Source organism: Geotrypetes seraphini, chromosome 1 (assembly GCF_902459505.1).
Source record: "Geotrypetes seraphini chromosome 1, aGeoSer1.1, whole genome shotgun sequence".
NCBI classification, from domain to species: Eukaryota; Metazoa; Chordata; class Amphibia; order Gymnophiona; family Dermophiidae; genus Geotrypetes; species Geotrypetes seraphini.
Genome location: NC_047084.1, coordinates 159,247,431 through 159,263,612, shown reverse-complemented (window position 1 = coordinate 159,263,612; position 16,182 = coordinate 159,247,431). Strand labels below are relative to the sequence as shown.

The window sequence follows — 16,182 nt, the reverse complement described above, 5'->3', positions numbered from 1 at the left end:
AATTCTTATGTTCTTATGTCCCTATGATTCAGCATACCATTCCTATCTACTGAAAAAGATATTATCAAGGTAGGAACCTAATCTCTTTTTATGGTGATTGTACACAGCTGTGGATTGTACTGAGAAAAAAAACCCAAAACGCTGTCAGATGTGCAAATCTTGGTAAAAAATGGAAATTTCTCTTTGCAGGAGGACAGTAAACAGGCTCAGTTCCTAGCACTGGCTGTGGTATACTTTATTTCTGTCCTTATGGTGTCAAAATACAGAGACATTCTGGAGCCACAGAATGAGAGAAGACGACCTCAGCATAGCCAGTCATTCAGGGCTACAGAGAATGGAAGTAATACAGCATCTCCAGGTTAGAGCTAAGTGTTTGTAACAAAACTAATCAGCATTGACAAATGGTAGTGAAATATACTATTAGAACACATGGTTTCTTTAAAATAAGTTCTACTATAGTAGAAATTGTAGCCATTTTTATCTACCGTATTTTCGCGGATATAACGCGCGCGTTATACGTGATTTTACGTACCGCGCATACCCCTCGCGCGTTATATGGCTGAGCGCGGTATACAAAAGTTTTTAAACATAGTTCCCACCCCGCCCGACGCCCGATTCACCCCCCCAGCAGGACCGCTCGCACCCCCACCCCGAACGACCGCTCGCACGCGCTCCCACCCGCACCCGCATCCACGATCGGAGCAAGAGGGAGCCCAAGCCCTCTTGCCCGGCCGACTCCCCGACGTCCGATACATCCCCCCCCCCGGCAGGACCACTCGCACCCTCACCCCGAAGGACCGCCGACTCCCCAACAATATCGGGCCAGGAGGGAGCCCAAACCCTCCTGGCCACGGCGACCCCCTAACCCCACCCCGCACTACATTACGGGCAGGAGGGATCCCAGGCCCTCCTGCCCTCGACGCAAACCCCCTCCCCCCAACGACCGCCCCCCCCCAAGAACCTCCGCCCGTCCCCCAGCCGACCCGCGACCCCCCTGGCCGACCCCCACGACACCCCCACCCGCCTTCCCCGTACTTTGTGTAGTTGGGCCAGAAGGGAGCCCAAACCCTCCTGGCCACGGCGACCCCCTAACCCCACCCCGCACTACATTACGGGCAGGAGGGATCCCAGGCCCTCCTGCCCTCGACGCAAACCCCCCTCCCTCCAACGACCGCCCCCCCCCCAAGAACCTCCGACCGCCCCCCCAGCCGACCCGCGACCCCCCTGGCCGACCCCCACGACCCCCCCACCCCCCTTCCCCGTACCTTTGGAAGTTGGCCGGACAGACGGGAGCCAAACCCGCCTGTCCGGCAGGCAGCCAACGAAGGAATGAGGCCGGATTGGCCCATCCGTCCTAAAGCTCCGCCTACTGGTGGGGCCTAAGGCGCGTGGGCCAATCAGAATAGGCCCTGGAGCCTTAGGTCCCACCTGGGGGCGCGGCCTGAGGCACATGGGCCAAACCCGACCATGTGTCTCAGGCCGCGCCCCCAGGTGGGACCTAAGGCTCCAGGGCCTATTCTGATTGGCCCACGCGCCTTAGGCCCCACCAGTAGGCGGAGCTTTAGGACGGATGGGCCAATCCGGCCTCATTCCTTCGTTGGCTGCCTGCCGGACAGGCGGGTTTGGCTCCCGTCTGTCCGGCCAACTTCCAAAGGTACGGGGAAGGGGGGTGGGGGGGTCGTGGGGGTCGGCCAGGGGGGTCGCGGGTCGGCTGGGGGGGAGGGGGGTTTGCGTCGAGGGCAGGAGGGCCTGGGATCCCTCCTGCCCGTAATGTAGTGTGGGGTGGGGTTAGGGGGTCGCCGTGGCCAGGAGGATTTGGGCTCCCTCCTGGCCCAATATTGTCGGGGAGTCGGCGGTCCTTCGGGGTGGGGGTGCGAGTGGTCCTGCCGAGGGGGGAGAAGAATCGGACGTCGAGGGGGGGCATCAGGCTTTCAGGATGGGGACAGGACTTCAAGGGGGGACAGGCAGATCTTCAAGGGGGACAGGCAGACCTTCAAGGGGGACAGGACTTCAAGGGGGGACAGGCAGACCTTCAAGGGGGGACAGGCAGACCTTCAAGGGGGGACAGGACTTCAAGGGGGACAGGCACGGAGAGGCGGGGCAGTGCACCGAAAGTCAGGGCGGGTGAACGGTGAGTCGGGGCAACCAGAGGAGAGTCGGGGCAGTGCACCGAAAGTCAGGGTGAGTCGGGGCAACCAGAGGAGAGTCGGGGCAGTGCACCGAAAGTCAGGGTGAGTCGGGGCAACCAGATGAGAGTCGGGGAGGGCGAAAGGAGAGTCGGGGTGGCCAGAGGAGAGTCGGGCAGCATGCGCGTTATATGCCTGAGCGCGGTATAGAAAAGTTTTTGTACATATCATCGTGATTTCTGCGCGCTATACCCCTGTGCGCGTTTTACAATGGTGCGCGTTATATCCGCGAAAATACGGTACACATTTTATTTAAAAATAGAATATTGTAAGTTTGACTGAAATCCTAAAATAGCTTTAATTACTTCTCATTGGATATAGCACGGAAGCTGCTGCAATATACAGGAATTCACAAATTTACAATTAACATTTTGGGTCTGTCTCCTTTATCCTTCATACTGGCCTCTGTTTAGAGTGAGATTTTCAACCTAGTCCTCGGGATACACCTAGCCATTCAAGTTTTCAGGATACCCACAATGAATGTGCATTTGAGAGATCTGCATTTAATGGAGGTAGTACATGCACATTTATTTCATGCTTAGGTGATTGGTTATGTTCTGTGGACCTAAAGGAAGTACATACCACATGCAGATAAATTCCAGCTATTGCAGGTATCTCAGAGTTTTAGTAGGGAAATAATGCTACCTGTATCATGTCCTGGTGTTGATTCTGTGTGTTAATACTATGCCACACTGAGGCCATCATCTCAAATTGAATTCATAGGAGCTCTGCTAGATGTGATTAAGGCAAGAACCTTTCTTTGACCAGGAAGTATTGCAACCCCGATATCTGTACAGTAAGGTGATAATGTTATGCCCCTTCCTGACTATGTCACTCTGAATAGTTTCTAATCTTTAAACATAATGTAATATTAGACAGAACCTGAGTAAATATAAGTTTTTAAATTGTCAGTTATTTAAGGAACAAAGTTTTTCAACATCCATATCATCAATGTAAATAAAAAAATCTGTTCCCTTAGTTAATCAACCAACTGACCAAATTTAAGAGATAATTATTATCAGCAAATTGCTCCATTTCACCTTCATCCCATGCCCCCTCATTCCAGAACATCCTTTCAATTGAAGATTTGTCTCATATGCAGTTAAGCCACAGAGGTATTTAACATTTCTATCATATTTCCCCTCTTCCATTTTCTTCCAAAGTGAGATCTTTGTCTCCATATACTTTATGATGACCACTGACCATTTTAGTAACTGCTCTCTGGAATAACTCCATCCAGTTTCTATATCTTTGAAAGCACGTTCTCCAGAACTGCACACCAGAGATTTATACAGACAACACTATTCCTTCAGGGCTCTGCATGAAATGATGATTTATCATGACACGTTGGCCAAAGTAAAGTAGAGATTGTATCCGACTATAATGTAGTCTGCATTAGGAGAGAGTTTTTGAAGAGAGAAGACACGGAGGAGCAAGCACCATTCAATGAAGCCTTGTACTACTAAAGATAAGATATGCTTGCTCTCCTATTTTTTTTATAGACATTCAGTTGCCAGCATAGTCTGAACTTTATAAAACATAATTTAAGAATAAGCTGTTCAAAGGGGTTTTTCTGGCTAATGATAAAAGCATTGGGGGGGGGGGGGGTAGGGGAAGCCAGTGAGAGTTCTAAGCTCCCCTTCATAGCTCCGGTGCAAATTTTGCCCCATGGCTTCTGAGGCCTTTTCCCCATAACAAGTTCAGCAATTGAGTATCTAGCAATCTAGCAATAGGAGTTAGGTAAGAGTTAGTATATGCTCCCAGTGTATATGTAGCTGGAGTTTACAGAAATAGTTAGAAGATAAAAACCTGCATGGTCCATTTAGCCTGACCAATAAGATGGCCGGAGTTGAATCTGGCACTCTGCACAGGTTTCACTTCATTAATGTGTCTCTCCCTGCTAACTTTGGTGCACAGACTATAGAAGTCTGCCTTATACCGGTCCTACTTCCCAACTATTGGAGGTATTGGCGAAGCCCATTCCAACCTTGATCCTGATTTGTTTTTGCCATTTAATGGACTCAAATGTAGAAGTCTGCCCAGCATTGGTCGGTCTTCCCAATCTCTGAAGCTGGTCTCAAATCTCACTCTAGTTATAAGGTCATTAAGTTTTGGATTTAATTGGATTCCATCCTTTCTGTCTTTATCCCATGCATTCTTGAATTCTGTCACCATTTTTATTATCGCAACTTCCCACAGGAGGGCATTTCAGGCATCTACCACCTTTTCTATGAAAAAGTATTTATCCCAGGACAAGCAGGCAGCATATTCTTGACTGATGGGTGACGGCACCGACGGAGCCCCGGTACGGACAATTTTAGAGTGATTGCACTCTAAGAACTTGGAAAGTTCTGGTAGGCCGCACCGCGCACGCGCGAGTGCCTTCCCGCCCGACAGAGGCGCGCGGTCCCCAGTTTCTTAGTTTCCGCGGAGCTAAGAAGACGCATTTTTCAACGGTCGTTGAAATTTTTTCTGTACGCCTTCCCGCTCGCGTAAACCCTTTTGACTTTATTGCCTTTTCTTCTTTTCTTTTAATTTTGTTAAAAAAAAACCAAACAAACCTTATTTTTTTCTTTAATTCGGTTTTTCCCCGGCGGGGCCTACTGCCACCATCGAGGCCTCGGCCTTCGATTTGGCGGAAGCCGTTTTTACTTTCATGCCCCCTCAGCCAGGTTTTAAAAAGTGCCAGCGGTGTGCTCGGCCTATATCTCTCACGGACCCGCACAACTGGTGCCTACAGTGTTTGGGTCCTGAGCATCAGGCTTCCACCTGCACCCGCTGTGCCACGTTGAAAAAACGTACTTTGAAAAATCGCCAGATACAACAGCGATTACTTTTCGGTGCCGATATGTCCGATCCCGTACCATCGACACCGACATCGGCACCTTCACAGTCGGCACCTTCTTCTTCGACGCCGCGCAATACCACACCGGCGTCGCACCCAGGTAAGCCGGCTAAGAAGCCTTCCCCGCTGGAGCGTCCTCCGGTCTCTATTGCAGCGAGCCCAGTCCTGCCGACCGTGAAACGCCAGCGGAAGCGCTTCACCCCGATTGAGGTGAGTCCCTCGACCTCGGGCTCTTCATCTTCGGGGCGTCGAGCGGCACCGCAGGTACCGCAAAAGAAAAAGGCGGTACTGGTGCCTTCTTTGGATGAGCGCATTGCCGCCGTCCTCCAAGTGCAGCTAAAGGAGCAGTTACAACAACTCCTTCCTGCTCTATTGGCACCAAACCTTCCAGTGCCGGTCCGGTCTGAACCACCGGTACCGGTAGTAGACCAACCCCTATTATCTGCAGCATCCACTTCGGTACCGGTCCACTCGGCCTCATCGATATCGATGCCTGTTCTTGCTCCGGAACCGAGAGCACAGCATCAGTCGGTACAGACTTCGGCACCGGTGCAACCGGTAACGTCTCCCGGTACCATATCGATGAGGTCGGGTAAGTCGGTGCGCAAATCCCGGCACTTGGAACCATCTACCCCAGAGTCCCGAGACCGTAGTTCCCATATCAGGGACCCTGATCTGTGGGGTGACTCTGAAGAGCCCTTTCTGTCTGAGGGTGAATGTTCCTCAGATGAGGATGAGCCTGCTGTGCCTGACCCATCCTCTCAACATGAATCCACATCTTTCACTTCTTTTTTGAAAGACATGTGTGACTCTTCATCCATTCCTTTGGAGGCTGAATCTAAAAAGTCTAAAGCCTTTTTAGATGCCCTTGACTTTGATCAGCCTCCAAAGGAATTTTTGAAACTCCCTCTTCATGACATCTTGAGGGAGACTTTCTACAAGAACCTAGAAACTCCCTTAACGATTCCAGGAGCTCCCCGTAAATTAGATTCATTGTATAAAGTAATTCCTATTCCTGGTTTCGATAAGCCCCAGCTTCCACATGAATCTCTGCTTGTGGAATCTACTCTTAAAAAGTCCACAGGGGCTAGTGTCTATGCTTCTGTACCTCCTGGCAGAGAGGGCAAAGCCATGGATAAATTTGGTAAGAGGCTCTACCAAAATGCAATGTTGGCTAACAGATCTGGTAACTATGCTTTTCATTTTTCGTTTTATCTTAAGCATCTTCTTACCACCATGGCTTCATTTGAAAAGTACCTTCCTCAGCGCAAACAGCAAGCTTTTCATCACTGCTCGTCTTCTCTGTTTCAACTACGTAAGTTCATGGTTCGGTCAATTTATGACACTTTCGAACTTACCTACAGAGCAACTGCGATGTCTGTGGCCATGCGTCGCCTTGCCTGGCTTCGAGTATCCGAGCTTGATGTTAATCATCAAGATCGGTTAGCCAAAGCCCCATGCCTGGGGGATGAGCTCTTTGGGGAATCCACGGACTCGACCACTCAGAAGCTCTCTGCCCACGAAACACGCTGGGATACCCTGCTCAAGACTAAGAAAAAGCCTCCTCAGACTCGGCCTTTCAGACAGCAATCGGCTTATCAACGACACTATGCAGCTCGCCTATTGCCAGCAGCTCCCCAGCAACCCAGGCGTCAACGTCAACAGCAACGTCAGCCTCCCAGGCCACAGCAGCAGCAACCTGTGAAGCCACCTCCACAACAAAAATCGACACAGCCCTTTTGACTGCATTTTCCAAAGCATAGCCAATGTTCCAATTTCTACCCACCTACCTCAACCTATAGGTGGTCGTCTCTCTCTTTTCCTCAGCCGGTGGGAGGTTATCACTTCGGACCAATGGGTCCTCAACATCATCCGCCACGGCTACTCTCTCAACTTTCAGACCCTTCCAGCCCAAAGCCTGCCAAAAGAGTCTGCTTTGAACACTCCTCAGTCTGCCCTCCTTCTTCAGGAGGTTCAATCCCTCCTCATTCTAAACGCTATAGAGGAAGTTCCTCTAGATCAGCAGGGACAGGGATTCTACTCCCGTTACTTTCTAGTCCCCAAAAAAACAGGAGATCTCAGACCAATCCTAGATCTTCGCGATCTCAACAAATGTTTGGTCAAGGAAAAATTCAAGATGCTTTCTCTGGCCACTCTTTACCCTCTTCTCAATCCAGACGACTGGCTATGCTCCCTCGATCTCAAAGAAGCATACACTCACATACCGGTCAATCTGATCTCCAGACAGTATCTCCGCTTCATGATCAATCGCTGTCATTATCAATACAAGGTGCTACCCTTCGGTCTTGCCTCCTCTCCAAGGGTGTTCACCAAATGTCTCATTGTGGTGGCTGCCTTTCTACGCTCTCACCACCTTCAAGTCTTTCCTTATCTGGACGATTGGTTAATCAAGGCCAATTCATCTCAGACTGTTCTCCTGGCCACCAACCAAACCATCATGTTTCTTCAACTTCTGGGGTTCGAGATCAATCTACCCAAATCTCATCTCATCCCCACTCAGAGACTTCAATTCATCGGAGCTGTCTTGGACACAGTCCTCATGAGAGCGTTCCTGCCATCTAACCGTCTTCAAGCGCTTCAATCTCTGTGTCAGCAGGTGCTTCTACAACTTTCCATCTCTGCCAAGCAAATGATGATACTCTTGGGTCACATGGCCTCCACAGTTCATGTCACACCCTTCGCACGTCTTCACCTGCGCACTCCTCAATGGACCCTGGATACCCAGTGGTCCCAAGCGATGGATCCTTGCTCACGTCACATATCTGTCTCATCATCTCTTCGTCAGTCTCTACAATGGTGGTTGATATCCTCAAATCTCTCCAGAGGTCTTCTGCTCCATCTACCTCCTCATCAACTAGTCATCACCACCGACGCCTCCCCTTATGCCTGGGGAGCTCATTTGAACGAGTTCCAAACTCAAGGCCTTTGGACAGCCCAGGAAAAGAAGCATCACATCAATTTCCTGGAACTCAGAGCGATGTTTTATGCCCTCAAGGCCTTTCAACATCTTCTCTTTCCCTCAAGTTCTCCTGCTGTGCACAGACAATCAAGTTGCGATGTACTACATCAACAAGCAGGGTGAGACGGGCTCTCGCCTCTTGTGCCAGGAAGCCCAGAAGATCTGGACTTGGGCCATAAATCACCATCTATTCCTGAAAGCTATCTACATTCAGGGAGAACAGAATTCCTTAGCGGACAAACTCAGCAGAATTCTCCAGCCCCACGAGTGGACACTCGATCCTTTCACTCTACAGTCCATCTTCGCTCAATGGGGCACTCCTCAGATAGACCTCTTTGCAGCTCCTCACAATCACCAGCTGCCCCTATTCTGCTCCAGACTCTACTCTCCTCACCGTCTGGCAGCGGATGCATTTCTCCTCGACTGGTCCAATATGTTCCTGAACGCTTTCCCTCCTCTGCCTCTCATGTTGAGAACCTTGTTCAAGCTCAAGAGGGAACGAGCCACCATGATTCTGATTGCTCCGAGGTGGCCCAGGCAACATTGGTTCTCCCTTCTACTTCAACTCAGTTCCAGGGAACCTTTTCTTCTTCCACTGTTTCCTTCTCTGCTTACACAGCATCAGGAGACCCTTCTACATCCCAACCTCCAGTCTCTACACCTGACAGCTTGGTATCTCTCGGGCTGACTTCTCATGATACTCTTTTGTCTCAGCCCGTTCGTTCCATTCTAGATGCCTCCAGGAAACCAGCCACTCTGCAATGTTACCATCAGAAGTTGACAAGATTTTCTTCCTGGTGTCTTCTTCACCATCTTGATCCCACTTCCCTGGCAGTGGAGACATTGTTGGATTATTTGCTTTCTTTGTCTGACTCTGGCCTTAAGTCTTCTTCCATCAGAGTCCATCTCAGTGCCATTGCTGCCTTCCATGAGCCGATTCATGGAAAACTTCTCTCAGCTCATCCCCTGGTGTCCAGGTTCATGCGAGGTCTTTTCAATATGAAACCACCTCTTAAAGCCCCTCCTGTTATCTGGGATCTCAATGTGGTTCTTTCCGCCTTAATGAAGCCTCCATTTGAACCTTTGGCTACCACTCCTTTCAAGTTTCTCACTTGGAAGGTACTTTTCCTTATTGCTCTTACCTCTGCCAGGAGGGTCAGTGAGCTACATGCACTAGTTGCAGATCCACCTTTTACGGTCTTTCATCATGACAAGGTGGTTCTGCGTACACATCCAAAGTTTCTCCCTAAGGTTGTCTCTGAATTCCATCTCAACCAATCCATTGTTCTGCCTGTCTTCTTTCCGAAACCTCACTCTCATTCTGGGGAACAGGCTCTGCATACTTTGGATTGTAAGAGGGCTCTAGCTTACTATCTAGAGCGTACAAAACCCCACAGATCAGTTCCCCAACTCTTTCTGTCCTTTGATCCGAATAAATTGGGACGTCCTGTTTCTAAACGTACGTTGTCTAATTGGCTGGCAGCGCGCATTTCATTCTGTTAATGCTCAGACCGGACTGACACTGGAAGGTTCTGTCACGGCCCATAGAGCGATGGCAGCATCCGTTCCACTCCTATTGAGGAAATCTGCAAGGCTGCTACTTGGTCCTCAGTTCATACTTTTACATCTCATTATTGTCTGGATGCATTCTCCAGACGGGAAGGACACTTCGGCCAATCTGTTTTGCAAAATTTGTTTTCCTAATGGCCAACCTTCCCTCCATCCCTCTTTTTGTTAGCTTGGAGGTCACCCATCAGTCAAGAATATGCTGCCTGCTTGTCCTGGGATAAAGCACAGTTACTTACCGTAACAGGTGTTATCCAGGGACAGCAGGCAGATATTCTTGCGTCCCTCCCACCTCCCCGGGTTGGCTTCTTAGCTGGCTTATCCTAACTGGGGACCGCGTGCCTCTGTCGGGCGGGAAGGCACTCGCGCGTGCGCGGTGCGGCCTACCAGAACTTTCCAAGTTCTTAGAGTGCAATCACTCTAAAATTGTCCGTACCAGGGCTCCGTCGGTGCCGTCACCCATCAGTCAAGAATATCTGCTTGCTATCCCTGGATAACACCTGTTACGGTAAGTAAACTGTGCTTTCCTGACATTGCTAGATGAGCGTAGGCTTCATTCATATCTACCATCCTTTTATTTTTCTTGTTTATGATTTAAGCCAGGAGGTGTGAAACAAATAATAACTTAATTGAAGTCAGAGTACCTATGAATGCATGCTGTTTTCCAGAGTATTGCATAGCCATGCCTTTTTAGTTCACTGCTTCTGGCAGTAATGTATCTAGGGCTGTGGAGTCAGCACACCAAACCTTTGAGTTCAACTCCTCTATTTTTCTACTGACTGACTCGTACTATGTATAGTAAATCTAAGTATAAAAGGGTAGATTTACCATAATATAATTTTGTAAGTTTTTATTTTGAAGCTGGAGTTGCTACATTTTTATCAACTCTGATTCTAACCAAAATTGCTTCTAACTCCACAGGCCTGATTATATCAGCACAAATATTTGAGGCTGAGGGAAAAAAGCTACATTAATTCCAAGTCTAATTAATTTCACATCTGTGAGCGCATTCACAAAATACTTGTGCAAAAGTTACCTTGTTTTCTCTTGCCTGTGTTGATAATGAGCATGAAATGACAAGATTTTTATGTTTTTTTGGATGTGAAAGATTTAGAAGGTATATCGCCGATGGCTGCACCCTCAGAGCCTGGTCCTGCTGAAGATTCTGAAAGTAGCTCATCTATACGAAGAAGAGACTCTGGAATTGGGGAGGAACCAGTGGCAGTCCTAGGAAGCAGTTCTGACATGGCAGCTGTTGCAGGCCCAGATGGTTTCAGTGCTGGTCCAGATGCTGTCAGTGAAGTTCTATGTGCACTGTCCTCAGAGGTCAAAATGCCTCCTGAAACCATAAGTAACAGTGAAATTGAGCAGGAAAACAAGACCACAACATCCTCTCTATCATCTACAAAAAATGTCAATGTGAAAGATATCCTTAGGAGCTTGGTAAACACTCCAGCAGATGGTGTCGCTGTAGAACCTACCCTTTTGCCGCCTACCTTCCTTGGAACCTTGGGTGATCCTGCATTAGAACAGCCTATACACTTCCGTTCCTTTGACAGGTATTTGCATCTTTTATGCAGTGTTCTTCTGTTCCTTTGTCAGCTCTGATGATGATAATTTTTTTTTAAATGCAGTCTTAGTAAAAATTTTCACATTCATACTTTTTATATCCTGCTGTTTAAAAAATACAGTTCAAAATGAATTAAATTTGGAGTATCACTGATCTGAACAAAATGTTATTAGTGAAAGAACAATCATACAACTATTTGAAAAATTAAGAAATTAGTAAGAAAAATGTCTTAATTGGAGTTCCGTTCTTTACATGGGGGGAGCTCGGAGTAGAAGTGTGTGCCTCTGAGGCTCCGGTTTGAAAAGAGTGTGCTATGGATAAATGCGAGTGAATGATTATCGCTTTCCTGATGAAGCCCCGCGTTAAAGCTTGGGGGCGAAACGGAGATCTTCCGTAGAAGTGAAGTGGAAGTGAAGTGAAGAGAAGTGAATTAACATTGAAGTGAAATAAAAAGAAGTGAAAGAATAAATTACCAGGAGAAAAAAGAAAAAACAAGCTAAGTAATCCTGCACTATATGGAATAGCAGAGTATGAAGATATATGCTTATATAGATTTTATGAATAATTTATAAGAATAATTTAAATGATTAATTAAAAAGAAAAGAAGACGAAAAAAGTTAAAAAATGCACTTAGCATAGATATGGAGAAAATATACGGGACCGATGATAGCTCACGATATTAGTCAGTGACTTTGAAAAACATACCAAATCTCTGGCTGTGAGCACTTGAGATCCCCGTTAGTCTCCATTATTATCTTATGACAGTGCATAAAGTATTTGTGCGACAGCGCATTAAATTAAGTGGATAGTGTGTTTCACAAAATTATATTAAGTGGTGATTAATTGGAGTTTCCACACATCCTTATTTTAGCAAACCCAACTTCTGTTTCCAAAAATCCACAGAATAAGTTAAAGCCTTCCTGTGGATAAAGAATCTTTGACTGGATGACCAGAGAATTGGATAGAAGGATTGTGCTAGTTGAGGTGTATTTAGATTTTAGCAAAGCCTTTGACAATGTTCAACACAGGTGTAAAATAAATTGAGTGCCCTCGGGATGAGCTCCAAAATGATAGACTGAGTTAGGAACTGGTTGAGTGAAAGGTGACAAGAGGGTAGTGGTCAAAGAAGATCTCTCTGAGGACAGCGATGCTACCAGTTCTTAGACCTGTATTTTTTTAAAAACATTTTTGTAAGCGATATTGCTGAAGGGCTGTGGGGTAAGATTTGCCTCTTTGTGGAAGATACCAAAATCTGATGGTGTGAATAACATGAGGAAGGACATAATGAACCTTGAAGAATGGTCTGAAATTTGGCTACTAAGATTTAGTGCTAAGAAATGCTAGGTCATGCATTTGGACTGCAGAAACCTGAGAGAATGGTACAGTTTAGGGGGTTAAAAACTTTTGTGTACAAAAAAGGAATGGGACTTAGGTGTGATAGTATGTGATGATCTTAAGGTGGCTAAACAGGTTGTAAAGGTGACGGTGAAAGCTAGAAGGATGCTAGGGTGCATAGGGGAGAGGTTTGGTCAGTAGGGAAAAGGAGGTATTGATGCTCCCGTATAAGATTCTGGTGAGATCTTGTTTAGAATATTGTGTTCAATTCTGGAGATCGCACCTTCATAAAGATATAAACAGGATGGAATCTGTCCAGAGGAAGGCTACTAAAATGGTGTGTGGTCTTCTTAATAAGACATATGGAGAGAAACTTAAATATCTTAATATGTATATGTTGGAGGAAAGGGAAGATGTGATAACATTTAAATATATACATGGTATAAATGTGGCTGAGACTAATCTCTTTCATTTGAAAGGAAGCTCTGGAATGAGAGCAAAGGATGAAGTTAAGAGGTGATAGGCTCTGGAGTAATCTAAGGAAATACTTTTTTTACAGAAAGGGTGGTAGATGCATAGAATAGTCTCCCAGTAGAGGTGGTAGAGACAAAGACTGTGTGAGTTCAAGAGAGCATGAAACAAGCACGTGGAATCTCTTAGGGAATGGAGGAGAAAGCACAGTTACTTACCGTAACAGGTGTTATCCAGGGACAGCAGGCAGATATTCCCTACATGTGAGTGACATCATCAACGGAACCCCCTAGCAAATATTCTCACAAGCAGACTTGCTTGAAGATCTTCAAGCTTGCGAGTGTACCGCGCATGCGCGTGTGCCTTCCTTGCACGACTCAGGGCGTGCATCTCCTCAGTGTGGCCTCAGTTCAGATAGCTAGCAAAGAAGCCAACCCAGGGAGGTGGGTGGGTTGCGAGAATATCTGCCTGCTGTCCCTGGATAACACCTGTTATGGTAAGTAACTGTGCCTTATCCCAGGACAAGCAGGCAGCATATTCTCTACATATGGGAGACCTCCAAGCTAACTAGAAGGGACGGTGGGAGAGTTGGCAATTTAAGAAAACAGATTTTGCAAAACTGACTGGCCAAAATGGCCGTCACGCCTGGAGAAAGCATCCAGACAGTAGTGAAAGGTGAAAGTATGAACCGAGGACCAAGTGGCAGCTTTGCAGATTTCCTCAATCGGAGTTGAGTGGAGGAAAGCAACAGATGCCGCCATTGCTCTGACCTGATGGCCCGTGACCCAACTCGGCAGAGAGAGACCAGCCTGAGTGTAACAGAAAGAGATACAAGCGGCCAACCAGTTAGAAATAGTTCGCTTAGAAACAAGACGCCCCAAACGATTGGGATCGAAAGAGACGAGAAGCTGGGGAGCAGTCCGATGAGGCGCAGTGCGCTGCAAGTAAAAAGCCAGCGCACGCTTACAGTCAAGAGTATGGAGAGCCGTCTCACCAAGGTGAGAATGGGGCTTCGGGAAAAACACTGGAAGAACTACGCACTGGTTGATGTGAAAGTCCGATATGACCTTAGGCAAGAATTTAGGATGGGTATGAAGAACCACCTTATCATGATGGAACACAATGAAAGGAGGGTCCGCCACCAAGGCCTGCAGCTCACTGACCCTACGAGCAGAAGTGAGTGCAATTAGAAACACAACCTTCCACGTGACATACTTCAAGTGAGCCCTAGCCAGCGGCTCAAAGGGCGGTTTCATGAAGTGAGAAAAGACCATGTTGAGATCCCAAACCACCGGAGGAGGTTTAAAGGGGGGGGGGGGGTGAACGTGGAAAAGACCCTTCATGAACTGGGAAACCATAGGATGATTAGAGAGCGATGAAAAGCAGCAATGGCCCTGAGGTTGATTCGAATCGAAGTGGATTTGAGACCAGTGCCAGATAAATGCAACAGATAAAGAAGCAAGGAGGCAGTTTGAGGTTCCAGATGCTGTGTAGCACACCAAGAAGAAAATTGTGTCCATTTCTGCTGGTAACATTGTCGAGTGGACCCCTTCCGAGACGCCTCCAGAACATCCAGGACCGACTCTGACAACTGAAAAGAGGCCATCAAGTCTCGAGGAACCAAGCTGTTAAGTGTAGAGACTACAGGTTGGGATGGAGCAGAGAACCCCAACTGCGTAAGCAGTGAAGGAAAAACAGGCAGAAGAAGAGGCTCCCTGGAACTGAGTTGCAGCAGAAGGGAGAACCACGGTTTTCCGGGGCCACCGAGGAGCAATCAGAATCATGGTGGCGTGAGTGGACTTGAGCATGACGAGAGTCTTCAGAATCAAAGGGAATGGAGGGAATGCATATAGAAACAGGTTCGTCCAATCCAGGAGGAAAGCATCCGCCTCGAACCGGTGGGGAGTGCAAACCCTGGAGCAGAAACGAGGCAACTTGTGATTTCGGGAGGACGCGAATAGGTCGATCTCCGGAGTCCCCCACCGTGCAAACACCTGACGCAGAGTCGAGGAATGGATTGACCATTTGTGAGGCTACAGAAGGTGGCTCAACCTGTCGGCCAGGCAGTTCTGCTGGCCCTGAATGTAGACTGCACGGAGAAAAATATGGTGGATCGCCCAATCCCAGAGCCGCATCGTTTCCTGGCACAGGGACAGAGATCCCGTGCCTCCCTGTTTGTTGATATAATACATGGCGACTTGGTTGTCTGTGCGAATCAGCACCACATGGTCGCGGAGCAGATGACGGAAAGCCTTCAGAGCGTTGAAAACCACTCGGAGCTCCAGCAAATTTATGTGGCAGAGACGGTCTGCAGCTGACCAAAGCCCCTGGGTGTGAAGACCGTCCAGATGAGCCTCCCAAGCATAGGCCAACGAATCCGTCATGAGAACTTTCTGTGGGGGAGGAACGTTAAACAGAAAACCTCTGGAAAGATTGGAAGAGAGCATCCACCAGCGGAGAGACTGCCTCAACAAAGGAGTCATGACAATATGTCGAGCCACAGGATCCTGATCCTGGTTCCACTGAGACGTTAGAGTCCACTGAGGTATGTGGAGGTGAAGTCTGGCAAAAGGAGTCATGTGAACCGTGGAGGCAATGTGGCCCAATAGGACCATTATGAGATGGGCCGAGACTGAGGGCAGGAGAGACACCTTCTGACAAAGATGGATAAGGGTCTCCCGCCGAGACAAGAAGGAGCGAAGGTGAAGAGTGTCTAGTACCGCCCCGATAAACTGGAGGGACTGGGACGGACACAACTGGGACTTGAGAAAGTTCACCTCGAAGCTGAGACTCTGAAGGAGGGAAACAGAAGGATTTGTCACCACCAAGACCGCCTGACAAGAAGATGCTTTGATCAGGCAATCGTTGAGGTAAGGAAAAACCTGCAGCCCCCGCAGACGCAAGGCAGCGGCCACCACGACCAGGCACTTTGTGAAAACCCTCGGAGAGGCCGCAAGGCCAAAGGGAAGAACACGATATTGAAGGTGGAGATCCCACACCCGGAATCTCAGATACCGGCGAGAAGCCAAGTGAATCGGGATGTGCGTGTAGGCCTCATTGAGGTTCAACGAGCACAGCCAGTCCCCCTCGTCCAGCAGTGGGTACAATATGGGGAGAGTGAGCATCCTGAACTTTTCTCGGACTAGAAACCTGTTGAGGGCTCTGAGGTCCTGGATTGGGTGCAGGTCCCCAGTCTTCTTGGGGACCAGGAAAAACTGGGAATAAAACC

At 48.1% G+C, this 16,182-nt stretch overlaps 1 protein-coding gene across 7 annotated transcripts in view; it reads left to right on the top strand.

Annotated features, from left to right (window-relative positions):
* LRBA (LPS responsive beige-like anchor protein) overlaps positions 1-16,182 on the top strand; it is a 1,301,884-nt gene that overhangs the window by 265,745 nt on the left and 1,019,957 nt on the right. For all 7 annotated transcript variants that reach the window (XM_033940548.1, XM_033940584.1, XM_033940558.1 and 4 more), the window contains exons 29-30: positions 190-358; positions 10,686-11,136. In XM_033940548.1, the coding sequence (XP_033796439.1) occupies positions 190-358; positions 10,686-11,136 (620 nt within the window). The remainder of the gene's footprint in view (positions 1-189; positions 359-10,685; positions 11,137-16,182) is intronic.